The 18,232-nt window shown below is 42.8% G+C and overlaps 1 protein-coding gene and 1 pseudogene across 1 annotated transcript in view; one reads left to right on the top strand and one right to left on the bottom strand.

Annotated features, from left to right (window-relative positions):
- POLR1B (RNA polymerase I subunit B) overlaps positions 1 to 17,742 on the bottom strand; it is a 30,180-nt gene extending 12,438 nt beyond the window's left edge. Inside the window, exons 1-10 of the mRNA XM_057741367.1 lie at positions 17,496 to 17,742; positions 13,113 to 13,280; positions 12,712 to 12,858; positions 11,398 to 11,530; positions 10,758 to 10,894; positions 9,767 to 9,990; positions 8,815 to 8,986; positions 5,381 to 5,552; positions 1,800 to 2,081; positions 556 to 689 (exon numbers count right to left, since the gene is read on the bottom strand). Coding sequence (XP_057597350.1) covers positions 556 to 689; positions 1,800 to 2,081; positions 5,381 to 5,552; positions 8,815 to 8,986; positions 9,767 to 9,990; positions 10,758 to 10,894; positions 11,398 to 11,530; positions 12,712 to 12,858; positions 13,113 to 13,280; positions 17,496 to 17,672 — 1,746 coding nt within the window. The 5' untranslated portion in view covers positions 17,673 to 17,742. The remainder of the gene's footprint in view (positions 1 to 555; positions 690 to 1,799; positions 2,082 to 5,380; positions 5,553 to 8,814; positions 8,987 to 9,766; positions 9,991 to 10,757; positions 10,895 to 11,397; positions 11,531 to 12,711; positions 12,859 to 13,112; positions 13,281 to 17,495) is intronic.
- On the top strand, positions 2,342 to 3,429 carry LOC130856749 (HIG1 domain family member 1A, mitochondrial-like; annotated as a pseudogene).
- Positions 17,743 to 18,232: the final 490 nt, after the last annotated feature.

The raw sequence follows: 18,232 nt of genomic DNA on the forward strand, positions 1-18,232 counted from the left end.
TTACAAAATGTATTTCAAGGGACTTCCCTGGTGGTCCAGTGGTTAAGACTCCGAGCTCTCAATGCAGGGGGCATGGGTTCAATCCCTGGTTGGGGAACTAAGATCCCGCATGCTGCATGGAGCGGCCTATTAAAAAAAATGTATTTCAAGACCCACAAGGCAACAAGTTATGACATATCTTGTATAGCTTCAATATTACTTGAAACATAAAGTCCATATTTCAAGGTCCCCTATATGCCACTACTATTTACAATGAAAAAAAAAAAAAGTTAAAAATGTGTTACATTAGTAGACTAGGGCCTCAACGAAACCACCACAAAACAAAACAAAAACCCCAAACCATACAGGTCAAATATCTGTCACTGACCCTAACTGATGAGGTCAGTACAAGGGCAGACACTGCCACCAGAGGGAATGTATGGGCACTTTCGGAATTAGCTTCTGATCTCCAGACCCTGCGACACTCAAGAACGCCCTGAGGCTACCGCAACAACTAGAAAAGGACCGAAAACCTAAGATGGAGGGACAGAACAATTCACAGAGACTCAAGATCACCTTAAAATGTCGTAGAGAATCGGCGATGCCAGGAGCCAGCTCCTTATCCACCCAGCCAAGCATGACACCATCCAGCAGGACAGGGTAGCACTCGCTGTACGGCCGATACGGAGCTCCATCAACTGGAGCGACGCCTGGTGAAGTGAACGAATGGAATGATCACATTAGGATGTGTTTCCCAACATTTAAATTTCCCTCCAGATTTAACAACTGCTTCATCATTTTAGATATCTAGTCATCTTGTCTCTAAACCAGAATGTTTTTGTATTGCTTGAGTACATATCTAAATCATTTCAGCAAGGACCCCCCCAAATCTAGTGTCTCTAATTGCCTGTGGGAGAGTAGCAGGGGGACAGGGGTAGAAGGGAGGCTCTTCCCTGTACATATTTTGACTTCTGAGCCATGTAAAACATATTAACTTTTTTCCAAAAATCTAATTACATTTGATCCTCGTTATTCACATAATACAAATTTTCCTACTTGCTAAAATTTATGTGCAACTCCACTATCAATACTAGTGGTGCTTTTTCAATCATTTGAGGACATTCAGTGAAAATTTTGAGTCACCAGATACACATGCTCCCGGCTGAGGTCAAACAAGGTGACATGCTGTCTGTTCCAGCTATTCATACTGTAAATAAGTATCCTTTCCTCACTCTGTTCAGTGCCTTATTTTCTGCATCTTTGTGCTTCTGTTGGTTAGTCTGCTGTTTATGATGGCCGTCAAGCACAGCGAGAAAGTGCTGGTTCCTCAGCACTAGACTGGACCAAGCCTTATGGAAAACTATATGTCAGATAAGCTTACAGTTATGTGCTATTGGCTGAGAGCTCAATATTATTGAATCAACAGTATACATTAAATTAGGCGTCTCTGAACAGAAACACACATACAGCAAGGCTATGTACCAATCAGTTAATGAAAATGTTGTGAGAGGCTTGCAGGAACCTAACCTTTGTTTCCCCAGGAGTAATGGCTCAGTATCTGCTAATTCAGTGCCAGTGGTGACTTTACAGAAGTGCTGCAAATACCAAGAATTGACTCTAAGTAAATAACGAACACTCTTCCCTGAGCCATCAATACCTTCTGAAGACAGCACGTGATTTGCAAAATGTCACAGGTTATCCAGTGTTTCACCCTTGTAAGAATTCTCTGTTCAACCCCCAAAGAAGCACAACCTAAAAGCTTTGCCCCTGTTAAAACTCACACAAGCAAACAAGACCACTGACTGCTGTACACCACCTACCCAAGTTGCAGAGCAAAGCCGGAATAGATGCTGTGTACACAAACTGTGTGACCACCTCACATATGGCGGTTAAGTGGTTCATCAGACCACAGGGCTCCCCGTCAGGGGTGTGCACAGGGCAAAGGAAACCCCAGGACTCCGGCAGCAGCCTGCGGACGGTGGTGGTCCGCATCTTGGCAAAATCAGCCCCTCTGTGCACGCAGCGGAAATGGGAGAGATAGCGTATGAAGTTCAGCTTGTCAGCCACAACACAAAGTCCGGAATCTTGCAGGAAGCCAAGACCTTAATAAAACAAACATCATTGGAAATGAGGTAAATTTAAGGAAAAAAAGCCTATTTTTTTTTTTACTGGAGGCTCTGATAAGATATAAAACCTCAGAGCATACGAGAGATCACAAAGTGGGTTATCACAAAGTTTACTCAGCTCTGGTGAGGGGAAGAGTGTACAAAAAATAGTAAAATTCCCCAGATTTCACAACCTGTATTAGACTCAACCTTTCCCCCATCTCCTCTACACTGTCTCCTTTGTCGGAAAACATTAAATGAGTAATAAAATAACAAGTAATTAAATGGGATTCATCCAATAGGGCTGGATAACACACAAGCATCTGTTAGCACTTAAGGAATCTGCATTAGTATCATCTGTTAAAAAAAAAAAAAAGAACTTCCCTGGTGGCGCAGTGGTTAAGAATACACTTGCCAATGCAGGGAACACGGGTTTGATTCCCGGGCTGGGAAGATCCCACGTCATGGCGCAACCAAGCCTGTGTGCCACAACTACTGAGCCTGCACTCTAGAGCCCACGAGCCACAACTACTGAGCCCACATGCTGCAACTACTGAAGCCCATGCGCCTAGAGCCTGTGCTACACACCAGGAGAGGCCGCCTCAATGAGAAGTCCAAGCACCACAATGAAGAATAGCCCCTGCTGGTGGCATCTAGAGGAAGCCCGAGCATAGCAACAAAGACCCAACGCAGCCAAAAATAAATTAAAAAAAAAAAAAGATTTCTGGGCCCTCAATAATCACTTTTTAAAGTTTCCCAGAGAAGCCAGTTGCAGCCTTGAGACGTCTAGTGGTTATGTGAAGATTCTTCAATCACTATACCAAGCGACACAGATGTTTGTCTTTCTTCATATGATGAAGATTAGGGATCTAAACTTATCCGAAATGCTAGAGAGGCACCATTTGTTCCCATTGGAATGGCAGGTTTTGCAGCAATCGTTGAATATGGATTATATAAATTAAAGAGCAGGGGCAATACTAAAATGTCTGTTCACCTGATCCACATGCGCGCAGCAATCCAAGGCTTTGTTGTGGGAGCAATGACTCTTGGTATGGGCTATTCCATGTATCGAGAATTCTGGGCAAAACCTAAACCTTAGAAGAGGAGATGCTGTCTTGGTCTTAGTGGTGGTGCTTGCTTTAGTTAGACGTCTCATATTGAGATTATATGTTTATGTTGAAAATAAATTGTTTGGGTCAGACAATTACATAGTAATTTGAATATTACAAGAAAGCTTCCTTTCTTGAAGGCTTGATTTGCCTGGTGATCAAGTTACTGGTGACTAAGTTCACTACCTAGGTCATTCAGGGGAGTTGGATTAGTGCAAAAGAAACATGCCACTTTTTTTTTTTTTTTTTTTTTTGGGGAGGGGAGGCGCACGAGCTTAGTTGCTCCGCAGCATGTGGGATCTTCCTGGAGCAGGGATCGAACCCGTGTCCTCTGCACTGGCAGGCAGATTCTTAACCACTGCGCCACCAAGGAAGCCCCGAAACATGTCACTTTTAAATGCACTTGATAGTGGTACAGTGTCCACCTTCTTCCAAAATGAGTTCTAAATAGGACAACAGACCAATCCTGAAAATGCTCCCAGTTGCTGCAGAATATCATATGCTTTTTATGTAGTGTAGGAATTCTATTTAATCCAGTTAATTTAACTCTTTCTGACTTATGGACTGAGTACTGTTTTAAGGGCTGGCTGACTCTCAAGGAACCCTTTCAGAACAGTGCATGCAATATACAGCAACATAAACCTCCCAGCAATATGTGTGTGTGGTTTTTTTTTGTTTTGTTTTGTTTTTTTTACACTTTAAATATATGCAGTTTATTATATGTCAAAAAATGCTTTATGAGACATTAAACAGAGATTAAATGATTAAAAAAAAACCAAAAAAACCCATTCCTTCTCGATCTTGTAAGGGGATGCTTAGATCTGGATTGTGGAAACTGTCAATATTACATCATTTAATGTAGAGCCTTCTGTCTCAAAAAACTTACGTAACTGTGCCTTGACTTCTAACTGGGGCAACAGTTCTCAGAGCTTTCTGGATGCTCTTCCCATGTTATGATCCTCAAATTTGGATTGAATAAAATTTTCCATCTCTTTCTTAGATTGAATGATTGTTTTGTTGACCATGGTTACATTATTTGTAGCACAAGCAGAAATAATTTTATCAGATAGATTTCCTTTAGAATTTTTTCATCTTTGAGGTTGACTTTGTGTCAAGTCCAATCCAAGAAAAGTAATATTTGACTCAATAACCTTTCAAGCAGTGTTTAAACAGAGATCTAGTGACTCATTTGTCAAGGAAGTCTGAGACGGAATTCATGCATATCATGGGGATTGATGTTCTCAGTGATTCTAAGGCTGGCCCAAAAATGAGAATTGCTAACTCATTAATTATCTGAAATCTCATGTTTTTCCTCTCACAACTTATTTTGAATTGTGTGTGTTTTTAAAACAAACCTAAAAAGCTGGTAACAGAGTTGCTCTGAAGTAGTATTTATTTCAGAATCATAGTTGTAAACACCAGAATAACTTAATTGTAGATCTCTGTGTAGCTCTTTTGTAACTGCAGGATTATATTTTGCTGCTGTTATATCAGAATAATTTTTAAATGTCATTTTGAAATAGAAATTTATATTTAAGTGCTAATGCAAATGTAAATGAAGAACACTTTTTAAATGTGTGCAGTATGTTTATTTTCTCTATAAGAATCATAAATGTTAAACTAAATAAACTGCCTATAATGGAAGTGATTTATGAGCAAGCTGGTTTGGTCAGACATTATATAAACTTTGATATACTACAGAATGCTTTGTTGTACTTGTGAAATTCTCTTGTCTAACCTGAACTTACATTCCATGGTGATAACATAGTAAATGCAGTGTTATTAAAGTAAGTGAACACACACACACAAAATAAATTAATTTAAAAAAAAAATCATAAAATTTTCCAGTCATTCTAATACAACTGATTCAGGGCTGGGCATGTCTAACAACGGCTCCCAGACCATCCATCTAGGTAACCTTTCCTGAGAGATCTAAGCTGTCTTTAGTTTTCTAGAAGGAAGCACAGGAAATGCATTTGATCATTAAAATTAGATTTAAGCTATACAGACAATCTGTTTAAAGCCCTTCAGCCCAATATACACCTGTCAAAATTTACAACCTGAAATCTGTCTTTAATGAAAGTGAGAAGTTCACTTTTAAAAAGAACCTCTCTCAGCAATATATAAATCTACATTAAGCAAATAATTTGAAAATCATAACTAAATAAAGCCTCTATTTAATTTCACCTGTTTTAGAACGTAGATTCCCAGTAGCAAGAAGATATTCAAACGGTTTTGTAAGGTCTGTTCCCAGATTAAAAATCTTCATCAAATTTTCAGTGTTTAAGGACACATTGGTCTTCTGAGCCTTCTTGTCTATAGCTATTTTAATAGATGCTAACCAAGCTTCCATTTTTTCCTGAAATAAGAAAAAAATTTAATTTTTAGGTGTTTTAATTACAAGTTTTATATTTACTCATATAATCTGCACATCTGTAACAAAAGCCCACTACTTCATACATTTGACACAGAAAATCTCTAAACTATAAACCTGAAAAACAGCTTTTCAATGTACTATTACAGGTCAAGCATTTCTTAGACAGAAGATACAAACGTCTGCAGTGCTGAGTTTCACCTCGGCACTATGGACACCCGGCTGGATAGTTCCTTGTGATGAGGGGCTGTTCTGTGCGCTGTGGGATGTTTAGCAGCATCCCTTGCCCTTACCCACCGGATGCCAGTAGCATCCCCCAAGTTGTGACAACCAAAAATGTGGTCTAGTGGTTAAGAGTCCGCCTTCCAATGCAGGGGACATGGGTTCAATCTCTGGTTAGGGAACTAAAATCCCACATGCTGCAACTACTGAGCCCACTGCGCTCTGGAGCCCACGCACCACAACTAGAAAGAAGCCCATGCGCCACAACTAAGACCTGACGCAGTCAAAAATAATAAGTAAATTAATTAATTTTTAAAAAGTCTCCAGACATTGCCAAAGGTCCCTTGGGGTGGAGCAAAATCGCTCCCAGTCGAGATTACTGACACTAATGGAAAGAACCAAAATGGTTTGCTTGGGTCTTAGAAAAGTTTTCAATTCAAATGCTGATATCATTTGTATTTGAATCACAATCAAAAGAGCTTCAACCCCAGAAACAGGCAACAGACTTGAGACAAAGCAGCAGCCCGTTGTCCCAAGAACCAAACAACCAAGAAGAGCTCAAAGTCCCCAAATGACATCCAACACACAAGACAGATGGCAAGCCAGTAGGAAAGACCAATGCTTTCTCCTCATATAAAAGTTGAAACATAATAGAAAAGGAAGAGAAAGCAAAAGAGAAAAGAGGGAAGAAGTCAGAGATAAGGAACGGAGATGTGGGTGAAAAGCTCTGGAACTGGAGATGGGGAGGCAGAAAGGAGGAGCTAAACTTTCCTCCCGTGTCAGAGGCCTGCCCGCCTCTCTTCGAGGTTAACCAGCATTTACTGGGCACATACAACCAGCTGGCACTCTGCATGTTTACCTAAGCCTCACAACAAACTTTTCCTCAGGAAGCAGTGCAGTACAGGACCTCTGAAAACCCGTGCGCCGAAGGCATTTCAGTATTAAGAATTTTTTAGGCTTCAGAAAGGTAACAGGCACAGAGACCTTTTATTACCTCACACCCATGACTGAAGACTGGTTCTCATACTTTCTGGATCTGGAACTGCAGGTGAGCGACTGCAGACCTGTCTGGGCGACCTGCACGGTCAGTAAAGCGAGAGCCCTCTGGGAAGCCTTCCTACAAGGCTCACCACCCTTTCTGGTAAAAGGCCTAATCTGAAAAGATGGGCAGACGATGCCTATGAAAGGGGGCGGGGGTGGGGGGGAACAGCGCTGATAACAAAGAACAGCATCTTCTCATCTGCTCTCACAATTCAGAGGGGGCAGCGCTTCAGCATCCCTCACTCTCCACCCGTTAAGCAGCCTTGGAGCCAACCAGTGAGGGACCACCCAGGACACCTCAGTCTCTGCGGCAACTCTCAGTGAGATGGTTATACAGGCCTGTAATTCATATTGGGTCACTGTTGTGTACCTTCTGAAGACTGCTTTCGTGTCCTGAATTCTGAGGTTTAAAAACTTAAGTACAGTGGTCCAGCGGCTGAGACTCTATGCTCCCAGCGCAGGGGGCCCAGGTTCAATCCCTGATCAAAGAATTAGAATCCACATGCCAAAACTAAAGATCCCATATGCCACAACTAAGACCCAGCACAGCCAAATAAATATTTACAAATAAATAAATAAAAACCAAAACGTTAAAATAAACGTTTAAGTATAATGGAGGCAAAGGTAAGGAAATCAGACACTTTTAACCAATGAATTGTTTGAAAAAGTCCCAACATTTGTTTCCTCTGTTGCTTGGTAATGTTGTGTAAATGAAGATACTTCCAACGAAGCCACCATGCTTTAGTTTTAGGAGGAGGGAAACGTAAATTAGGCTTCACTTGAAAGGTGACTGAAACGTCTGCCTGATTTGAATTTTTATCAGGGAAATTCTAGGCTGCCAAAATTTTTCAATCTAATTTTATAGACAGAGCAGACAGATACAAAAGTTATTACCTTCAAGTAAGGATTTAACTATTGACTAGATAAGGAATCTTGAGATTTTTACTTCAGTCCTCTCCATCTTCCCTGCCATTACATTATCTCTTAGATTAAATCTTTTTTAGGGATAATATTCAAACTATAAAATGCCACCAAATCAGCTTTCTCATAAAACTATTTTTGTGTCATGCCAACACTCTCTCCCTAGACACACAGAGTTCTCACGTCCTATACATGTCCTATACAGTAATCATGTCCTATACTGTCTCTGTGAACACTGAACCACTGCTCCTAGGGGAAACACAGGGTTAGATTTTAGGGAGTCTCTGATCACTGACAACATTTTCATCAACTGATCAATACATGACCTTGAGTTTTATATGTCTATAAACACCTTAGTTTATACTGCTGATTCGTTACCACTGAGCTCAGAGCAAACAGCACCATAACTCATGCCTGAACTAAATAAGCCTGTCTAATACAAGTGTTTTCTTCCTAAGGCACATCACAGCCTTCTTGCGCTCAGGAATACTAGAGGGTACTTCAGCACTGAGCCTGGGGACCATTTTAAACAGCAAAATCACCAACAGAAAGCACACAACTGTGAAAAACACAGCAGTAAGGAGATCCTTGTTTACAGCTCATTAGACCTCAGCTGGGACCATGCGCGTCAGGAGACTCCAAATTCTTTAGCACCCTGTGCATGCCTGCAAATGACCACGGGAGCGCTGATACTGTTGGGGTTACAAATAAATTTTAGCGAGTAGGTGAATTCACAAGTACAGAATCTGTGAATAATGGGAACTGACTGTATGTGTGTGTATAGGCCATTTACACTTTACTATTAATGTTATGACCAAGGTTTAATAGTCTTTATTTAGCTTCTATAAAAACATTAAAGAAATTTCTGAACCTGGTACAAGCTAAGATCTATAAGTCCCTTACTGCTAAACAATCAAATGAACAAAAAATAGAGGAAAAAAAAGAGAGTACATTAAATGACCAAACTAGAAATTTTAAACACACAGGAAACAATACTGCTGGATATGGCCATGCCATCCCACAAGAGGTACGACTGCTCTGGGGTGAAGCGGCCTGCATTTACCTTCAGAAACATGAGGAAGAGCTGCCCGGGGGTCAGGACCTCTTGATTCACTAAACTATCAGGATTCTCCTCCATGCACTCTCCTTTGGCTAAAGCAAAGAGCTTCCGCGTCATGAGACAAAGCACATAAAACTTCTCAGTGTTGGATTTCAAGTGGATACAGATGCACTGGCTGCCAAAAGAGAAAGAAAAAGCTTAAAACGATTCAGCTGCTGATACTACTCAATGTCCTACTAATCAAGGTTCCCTAATTCACGTTTATGTGAAGTCTTCACTCATTTTCAAAAAAAAGGTGCTTTTCACCTTCACTGGCAACATGAGCAAAAGAACAGAATAGTCACAAAATCTATAGCTGTGGTGGCCAACATGGTAGGGACAAGCCACATGTGGCTATTCAAAATAAATTTATTAAAATTAAATAAAATTAAGAATTCAGTTTTTCAGTTGCACTGGCCATTCAAGCGCTCAGCATGTGGCTTGTGGGTACAGATCGGACAGGACAGCGCTGGTCTACAGCAGGGCTCCTTTAATAATTACACAGCAGTTACAGGAGACTAAGTCCTAGCCTTGGGGAAGTAAAGGGACAAGATGCCTGCAACTTTCAGATGATGCAGAAAGAAAAACATTGATGTATGCAGAGAAAGTAATAAAGCAAAGTAGTAAAAATATTAACTTGTGAACGAGATTGTCCAATGTACTATTTTTGCAGCAATTCTGGAAGTTTGAAGTTATTTCAAAAGTTTTAAAGTACAATAAAAAGTATGAAGCTACCAGAAAAAGACAGGTGAGAGTATGGCTGCAGAAACAAAGCTAGCCCCTACTTTGCTAAACCAGAATCCTATGCCCAGGGCCATTTTGATTTCCAGATGACTCGCCAGTCTCAACTACAGCAATACAAGGAACCATGGACACCCCCCACCCCCAAGAAACAGTTAAGTAAAAGCACACATACTTGAACAGAAACTCTGCAGCCTGTTCATTAGGGTACCAGTCGGGAAGACTGAGTTTTACTCTGAAGCGTTCACCCAGATAGTTGAGGACCTGTTTTTGTGTGGAACATCCCTCTTCCATTACAATCCTTAACATCTGAGAAACAGAGTTTCTAAAGAAAGAGTCATCCTCCTTTCCTTTGATGAGCTCCTGAAAAATCTGATAATCGGAAAAGCTGACAAGTGCCTAGAAAAGAAAAGAAAGGTTCTTGTTAATAACGAAGCCATATTAATCATTCTCTATTTTGTTTTTAATACTCAAGAAAAATTAGCACTCCAATATTGCTGAATCTAAGTGCTCTTCAAAATCAGGGCAATGCTTATATGATAGACACAAAGATGGTCCCAATGATCCCTGCCTCTTGGTATCCACAACCCTGGTCTCCTCTACCTTGAAACAGGGCTGGCCTGTGCGATCACGGGAATATGCTGGAAAAGTGCATGCATGACTCTCAAGACTGGGTTGCAAAGGGCACTGCAGCTCCCGCCTCATTCTCTGCTCTTGGCTAACTCTCTCGAGCAGTCCGTGGAGAGGTCCACGTGGAGAGGAACTGAGACCTCCTGCCAACAGCCTGCACTGACTTGCCAGCCATGAGTGAACTGCCTCAGAAGGGGAAGGGGATCCTCCAGCCCCAAGCAAGTCTTCTAAACAACAGCAGCCCCGGGTCCCCCCCACCCCGCCCCGCCGCCCCCCAGTGACTTCTCATGGCAACCTCCTGAGACCCGGGCTAGAACTGCCCAAGTCCAGAGCCACTTCCAAATTCCTGACCCCAGAAACTGAGAGAGAGAAATGTTTGGCAATGTGTCTGCCACTGCACTTTGGGGTAACTTGCTATGGAGCAGAAGATCCTAGCACAGCATGAACTCTGATGAGAACGACCTGTCCACACCGCACAGGACACCACTTCCAACGACTCGCTTCCTAACAAAAGAAGTATGTTCAGTAAGTCACACCTTAAGTGCAAATCCCAAAGGAAGAAAAAACAGTTCTTTCCGGTAAATAAAGTTCAACATAACCGTGCCATTTTCCAAGTAGTGAAGGTTCATATTGACGGCAGAATGTTCTTCCCTCACACAGTGCATTGAAACTCCTATTGAAACAGAGCAAAGAGTCAAAAACTCAGCAACACTACCATTAAGTATAGTGTGTATGGCTATAACCAGAGACTGATTTTTAGCTCAATTATTAGAATAAATTATTTAACTACAGGGCTCATGAATGCAAAATGCTACTTTGTGAAGCCAGGCCCTGTCACGGAGCGTGATCAAACAGAGGCCAGGTCGCTGTCAGCCAGGGACGGAGGGAAGTGCCATGTACCCTGAACCGGAAGAATTCCGAGGCCCATACCCACCTCTGGCCAAGTCAGCCAGCCTTCAGCATCATAAGAAACAACATAAACACATGTATCCATTCAGTTTGAAAAAAAAAATGAATATAGTAGAAAGGTTTCCCACTATCACAGCACAGAAATGCTTAACAGAAAAACAAAAATTATATATATGGGAGAAAAATATCAGACTCTGTATGCATCTACTTTTTAATAAAGCAGCTTAATTTTTCTAAAAGAACATTCCAAAAATCACTACCACTTACCATACTGAGTATAGCCAGGCCCTCTGCTTTTCCATTTTGGTCTTACCATTGCAATTGGGAAATTTCTGCGAGGCATAATCAACATTCGGATAACTTTTTCAATGCCATTGATTATAAAATAGCCTCCCATTTCCTGCCAAAGAGATGAATTAAAATTTGTTAAACAAAGATATATAACTACCTGTAAACATGAAACTGACCAACTGCAAACATCACCCTCATTCCTGAACAGACGTGCAGAAGAGGTGTACTCAGGCAAGAGGAACTGCGGACCCCTTGGAAACTGCAGACTTAACTAAGTCTTCTCAAGCCCGTTAAAAAGGCTGTAGAGGCTTGAGAGAAAAGTATGAAAGAAAACCATGGTACTTTCCTCTACCACACAGGCTGGACCTAACCTGCCTTTCTGTCCCTAAAATGACTGCAGTCTTCCAAAGACGTTAAAAAACAACTTACACCAAAGCGAAGTCTAAAGATGAAAACAGTAACCATTTTGCTTCCAGACAAGTACGGTTTCTCAAATAAGTTAAAAAACTTTTGTCTGTAATGAAAGCTCTGGAAACCAGAAATTCGGATTAGCTAAATAGGAAAATGTTTTTATTAAGTCCTAGTTAATATCACATTTCTGTAATGAATAAGGAGATACTATGAAACAGGCATATCACGCTGGGTGCTCTGTGTCAGCATAACACTTAATCCCATAATAATGAGTGGGAGAGCTATGTGTCCATTTTCAGAAGAGAAAACTGAGGCTCAGGGAGGTTAAACTCCCCAAAGGTGTGCAACTGGTAAGCAGAACAGCTGGGTGTCAAACCCAGATCTGCCACCAAAACCCTCCTTCCACCACATAACACAGCCTCCCTGCTGTAGGCAGAGTCTGCCTGTCTTGACTACTTCAGCTCAATCCTGTAAAGCCCCTAACAAGACTGAAAGGAAGGTACAGGAACCATTTAATACATCCAAAGAATCTGACTGTGGGTAAAGCAGACAATTTGGACAAGTTTTGTCAGTTAAGATAGCTTTTAAAAAACCAAACACATCTCTAAATATGCATCAATTAGCAGAAAAAGAAAACCTTTCTTTTTCTTCCCCCATAATAATAATATTCTCTAACTGGAGTGGTTTTTTTCATATATTATCTCATTTGAGACTCATTAGAAGGTCTATGCAGTGTGCAGACAAAACATCAATGCCCCATGTTATGCATCCAGAGACTCAAGGAGAGAAAGAAATCCGGACACCCCCCACCCCCCCCGCCTGGTTCAGGCGCTTTCTATCGTCCGCTGGCCTTGCAGTGCATGGGACCCGTGCAGGTACCTCTGCTTCCTCGTGATGCTCGATGAGGGCTTTTGGAGGAAGGCTGTATAAGTTGCAAAGCTTGGATTTCACCATGATGGGAACATAGCCAAGAAACTGTTTAATGATTCCTTTTGAGATTCCATTCACTGCCCAGCTGATATCGGCCTAAATGGAAATAAAAGGAAAAAAAAAAAACTTAGTAAAAAAGGAAATATCTAGATCTACAAGAATAAATGAGTATTTGAAAAGATTAAGGCAGAAGACCATAAACTAAATGATTTTATGCTTTGGATTTAAAAGATGGGATCTCTTGGACGACAGCACTAAGGAAGCAGAGTACTGGGATAAACTGTATTAGGCACCAGGCTTATTCTCAAAAATGTACAGTGTGCAAGTCACACGTTGTCACTTGTACTTACTGTCAGCTTTCCCCGGTAGGTGCTCCTCCGGCCCCGGCACTCTGCTGGATAAATGTTGAGCTCTTTGCAGATGCTGCCTTTTGGAACTGTGGGTGGACTGATGACAGCATCCACAATAGTAAGAGAGATCCGTTCATCTTTGAAAGCAAATTCAAAGGGAGGGATCGCCTGAAACGCAATTCACACGGTTAACCACTTGTGTTTCCAAGGTACTTTTTCTCTAAGACTCTTTCGAATCCCATGTGTTCCACAAGCACTGAGACACATCTGAAAAAAACAGCTAACACTATATCTGGTCTACTCATATCCTCACTAAGTACCTAAAACTGTAATGCATTAACAAGATTTTTCTGAGTGTCTACTACATGTCTGATTCTATAGTAGGTTCTAGGGATATAGCTGTGTACAGGACAAAGCTGTTTTCTGAAGCAAGTGCCTGACTTCTCTATTCTTATATATAATACACACACACCCCTATTCTTTTTCAGATTCCTTTCCATTATAGGTTATTATAAGATATTGAGTAGTTAGTTCCCTGTGCTATACAGTAGGTCCTTGTTATTTACCTGCTTTATTTATAGTAGTGTGTATATGTTAATCTCAAACTCCTAATTTATAGCCCCCCCATTCTTACCTTATACTGTCGATATGCACAGCAAGGTAAATGAGACTCCTGCTAACAGAGGAAGGATAGGGACACATCCTCCTGATTCAGGACCAGACACTCTAATAATGCCATTCTTTTTTCTTTTTTTTCTAAATTATTTATTTATTGGCTGTGTTGGGTCTTCGTTGCTGCACACGGACTTTCTCTAGTTGCGTCGAGTGGGGGCTACTCTTCGTTGTGGTGTGTGGGCTTCTCATTGCAGTGGCTTCTCTTGTTGTGGAGCACAGGCTCCAGTAGTTGTGGCACATAGCGTCAATAGTTGTGGCTCGAGGGCTCTAGAGCACAGACTCAGTAGTTGTGGCGCACAGGCTTAGTTGCTTTGCAATATGTGGGATCTTCCCAGACCAGGGATTGAACCAATGTCCCCTGCATTGGCAGGAGGATTCTTAACCACTGTGCCACCAGGGAAGCCCTAATAATGCCATTCCTTAGGCTGATCTTTGTATACTTCATTCAACAGTGGCCTCATACTGAAGCCAGAGCCATGCAACGGGGAAGGTGGTGGCCATGTGGTTCTTTTTCTTCCACAGCAATTGCTTCTCTGCACTACTCGCTGCAGGGAGCATTACTGAACTAAGGAAGGGGCATCACTCAGCTCTCCTATGTATTAAGTCTGAACAACCTCTTGACCTTGGTGCTAAAATAGCAAGAATGCCAAAAATGGAGCTAAGAATACGAGGGAGGTTCTTCCATCTCACGTGAGTTCAACTGACCTTTTCTAAACTTTAAAACTGTATCTAAAGCTGGTATTTTAGAATTTAATATTTTATTCTAAAACAAAAATTTTTAACATATTTTGTATTTCAGGATAGAGCATTAATTTAAAAAAAGATTAGAGGATTCACTTTCTCCAGTGACAGCTGCAGTATCTATATCTCAACACAGCCAATTCTTGTTATTCAAGATAGTAACGGTCCATAACGTCACCACAAGCACTGAATCAGTGAATTCTGAACCTCTGTTCTCAGGGAAAATACAAAGTTAGGTTCCCGCCAGTCTCTGGCCACAGCATTTCTTCAACTGATCAATACATAACCTTGCTTTATGTGGGTTTCTTTTTTTCTTTTTAAAATATTTATTTCGGCTGTGCCGGGTCTTAGTTGCAGCATGCAGGATCTTTAGTTGTGGCATGCATATGGGATCTAGCTTCCCGACCAGGGATCGAACTCGGGCCCCCTGCATTGGGAGCACAGTCTTACCCACTAGACCACCAGGGAAGTCCCTTTATGTGTGTTTCTATTTAACAACATCTTATTTAACACATCCCGTGGTTCACTGACACTGAACTCTAAGCCAACAGCACTAACTCATGACTGAACAAAGGTTATCTAATACACGTTTTCTCTGCAAGGCACATCACAGCCTTCCCACACTTAGGAACATTACACAGCACTTCAGCACGATGCATGATGGCTGTTTTAAACAGCAAAATCGCCAACAAAAAAAGCATAAGAATGTGAAAAAGTGAATAAACTTCGAAAAGGGCACTTTGAATTTGCCTTAAAAAAAAAGAGCTTATCTCTGTTACTATCCCATTATTTACAGTATAAGAACTTGAAACAAGGAAGCAAGAGTGTTGCCTTATTGGACCTAAGTTGGGACGGTTGTACAACAGGCCACTCAAATTTTTTGTCCCTGTATATGTTGGTGAGTACTGATTTGGGGGTCACAAACAAACTTTAGCAAGTAGGCAATTCACAAATATGGAATTCCCAAATGATGAGAATCAACTGTATTTTGAAAAGATGACTGTGACAGACACATCAACTTGGACTCACAGATGGAGGAATATACTCCAAAGAAACTGGGCAAAACAAAATCTGATGAAGGCTATTTTCCCCTTTGTTTTGTAAACGTTAGTCATTACTGTGTGCTTTATGGAACATTTTCAAAAAGTTTTACGGTACCAGCTAAACTGCAGAGTCATATCTGGGTCAGATTTTCTTCATGTACTTCAACCAAAACAACATATCATAAGAGACTGAATATATAAGCAGATACGAGAATCCAGCTGTCTTCTAAGCCAAACATTACAAAGATATACAAAAATATCATTCATCTACTAATTTCATTTTTGCTTTAGAAAATATTTTTTATAAAAAAAGTTATTATAAAATTGGTCTATTTGGGGGAACTTCCCTGGTGGCGCAGAGGTTAAGCATCCGCCTGCCAATGCAGGGTACATGGGTTCGATCCCTGGGCCAGTAAGATCCCACATGCTGTGGAGCAACTGAGGCCGTACGCCACAACTAGTGACCGTGAGTGCCACAACTACTGAAGCCCTCGCGCTTAGAGCCCATGCTCTGCAACAAGAGAAGCCACCTCAATGAGAAGCCCGTGCACTGCAACCAACAGTAGCCCCCACTCAATGCAACTAGAGAAAGATCGCACACAGCAACAAAGATCCAAAGCAGCCTATAAATAAATAAATAAAATTGGGGTTTTTTTTTCACCGAACTAGTATTTTTTTAAATTCTTCAATTTCAGTTTCTAGTAGAGTAAACACAAGCTCTTTGGGAATCACTCAAGAATTTTAAGAGTGGAAACGGGGCCTGAGACCAAAAAGTTTGAGAACTGATGGTTTACATATTATCCATAAAACCTTTTACTTACGTACCTGTGCTCCGTTATTTTAGAGCAAACCTTCCTTGATCATCTCAATGCTGGGCTCTTTTTCATTGTTTTAATAAACCCCAGGGCCAATTAACTTTTAAGTAGATGTACAATTTTTCTCATAGACATGATACAATGAGTCCAGGCATGATAGAAATTATTTCCCATCAGACAACAATATCTTGTCTTTTGCAAACAGGTGAAGGAACATTAATCTTCAAAGAAGCCTCAATGACTCCCATATTACTTGTGGAATAGAGTTCAAGCATCAGAGACTGGCACAGCTCTCCACATTATCCTCACCCCTCCCACAACACAAGCCCTACCCAGCAAAAGCACAGGGTAGAGTCTCCTAAGCTCTGTTCCTTCACTTCCCCTGGAGGGAAAGCACTCTCCTCTTAATGTAATTCTGCCCTTTCTCACACACCTGGACTAGCTGCACCTCCTCTGTGCTCCGGGAGCACGGCAGCCCCTTGGCAGAGCAGTGCTCAAAACAGTGCTGGCACTGACTGCCTTCACAGCTCCACCTCCTCCACCCAAAACATAATCCCAAGCAAGAACTGTCTCTTACAGGCCTCTCACCCTTAGAGCCCAGGGCCTGGAGACACAGGGATGCTTACGAAACGAGACCCCACCCCCCCCACCCCCCGCCAATCTTCACTTTAACTCTGCTACCTTCATCCTCTAGACCTTTAATATGGAGCAAATATTATCTAATGATGGTACCAATCACTTACTGTGGACCAAATGTTTCCTATCGAACCTCGTTTTTATGCCTCACTGATCTCTTCCTCAACACAGCCCCGCGCTGAGCCAGCATGCTCAAAGAGCAGCACTATTTGAGATTATACTGCGAGCTCCCGGCCACCTCCCTGGGACCCTGCCAGCGGCCTGTGCCCCACTCCCCCCGCCTCCTGGATCTCCCCCTCCCAGGCCCCGAGCCTCACTCACCTCTGCCCCCTCCTCCTCCAGCGCCCCACACGCCCCCCAACCCCTACCCTCGCCGGGCCCCTCTCCTCCGCCCCGCCTGGAGCAGGAGCTAGGGGCGCAGGAGAATCCAGGGCTGAGGGGAGCCTGGGTTCGCCTGAGGACGCCGCGCTCACCTGCACCGCGTGGCTGAGCCCCTCGCGCACAGCGTAGTTGAAGGACTCGACATGCGCCCGCGTCAGCTCCTGCAACGCTGGCTTTTGCTGCTCCCGCGGGATCCCGTAAGAGGGGTCGGTCAAGTGCTTCAGGCTGGGCCCGCTGGGCAGGTTCCGCCACCGGCCGCCGGGATCCATGAGTCCGCCAGCACACCGGACGCCAGCGACGGCTCCACGCGCGCCGGAAAGAATGGCCGGCGCCAGGCGCCCACGGCCTGCTGGGAAATGTAGTTCCCCTTGTTCCTCCGGCCCTGGGTCCTCCGGTTTTACAGGGTCGACTTCAAACCAACACCGTGGAGCGAATGGGCCGGTTTAAAACCGTGCAGAGGCGGAGCGTGGCGGACTCGCTGGGTGTCCTCCTCCGCCGCGCGTGGTCAGCAGAGCCCCATTCCGTGAGACTGGGATGGCGGGATCCGCTCCGCCGCCAGTTCCGCGTGTGTCCTCTGGCTCTCATACATGCTATCAGGACCGGCCGAGAGCGGTGTTCAAAGATTTTCCTCTCTTCCCTTGACCGCTTTGAGATCCAGTGCTGATGCAGATCCTTGGGGTGACACCCAGCCGGAGTCCTGGCTTCAAAGAAAAAGCAGTTGGGCACCACACTGGCAGCTGCCTACCCAGCTCTTAAGCTGAAGGCTCATCTCTGGGACGGTCAAGCGGTGGTCCGCCCTCACCACCCCCTCCCTGCGTCGTCTGGACCC

The sequence above is a fragment of the Hippopotamus amphibius genome, chromosome 7, assembly GCF_030028045.1.
Source record: "Hippopotamus amphibius kiboko isolate mHipAmp2 chromosome 7, mHipAmp2.hap2, whole genome shotgun sequence".
NCBI lineage: Eukaryota > Metazoa > Chordata > Mammalia > Artiodactyla > Hippopotamidae > Hippopotamus > Hippopotamus amphibius.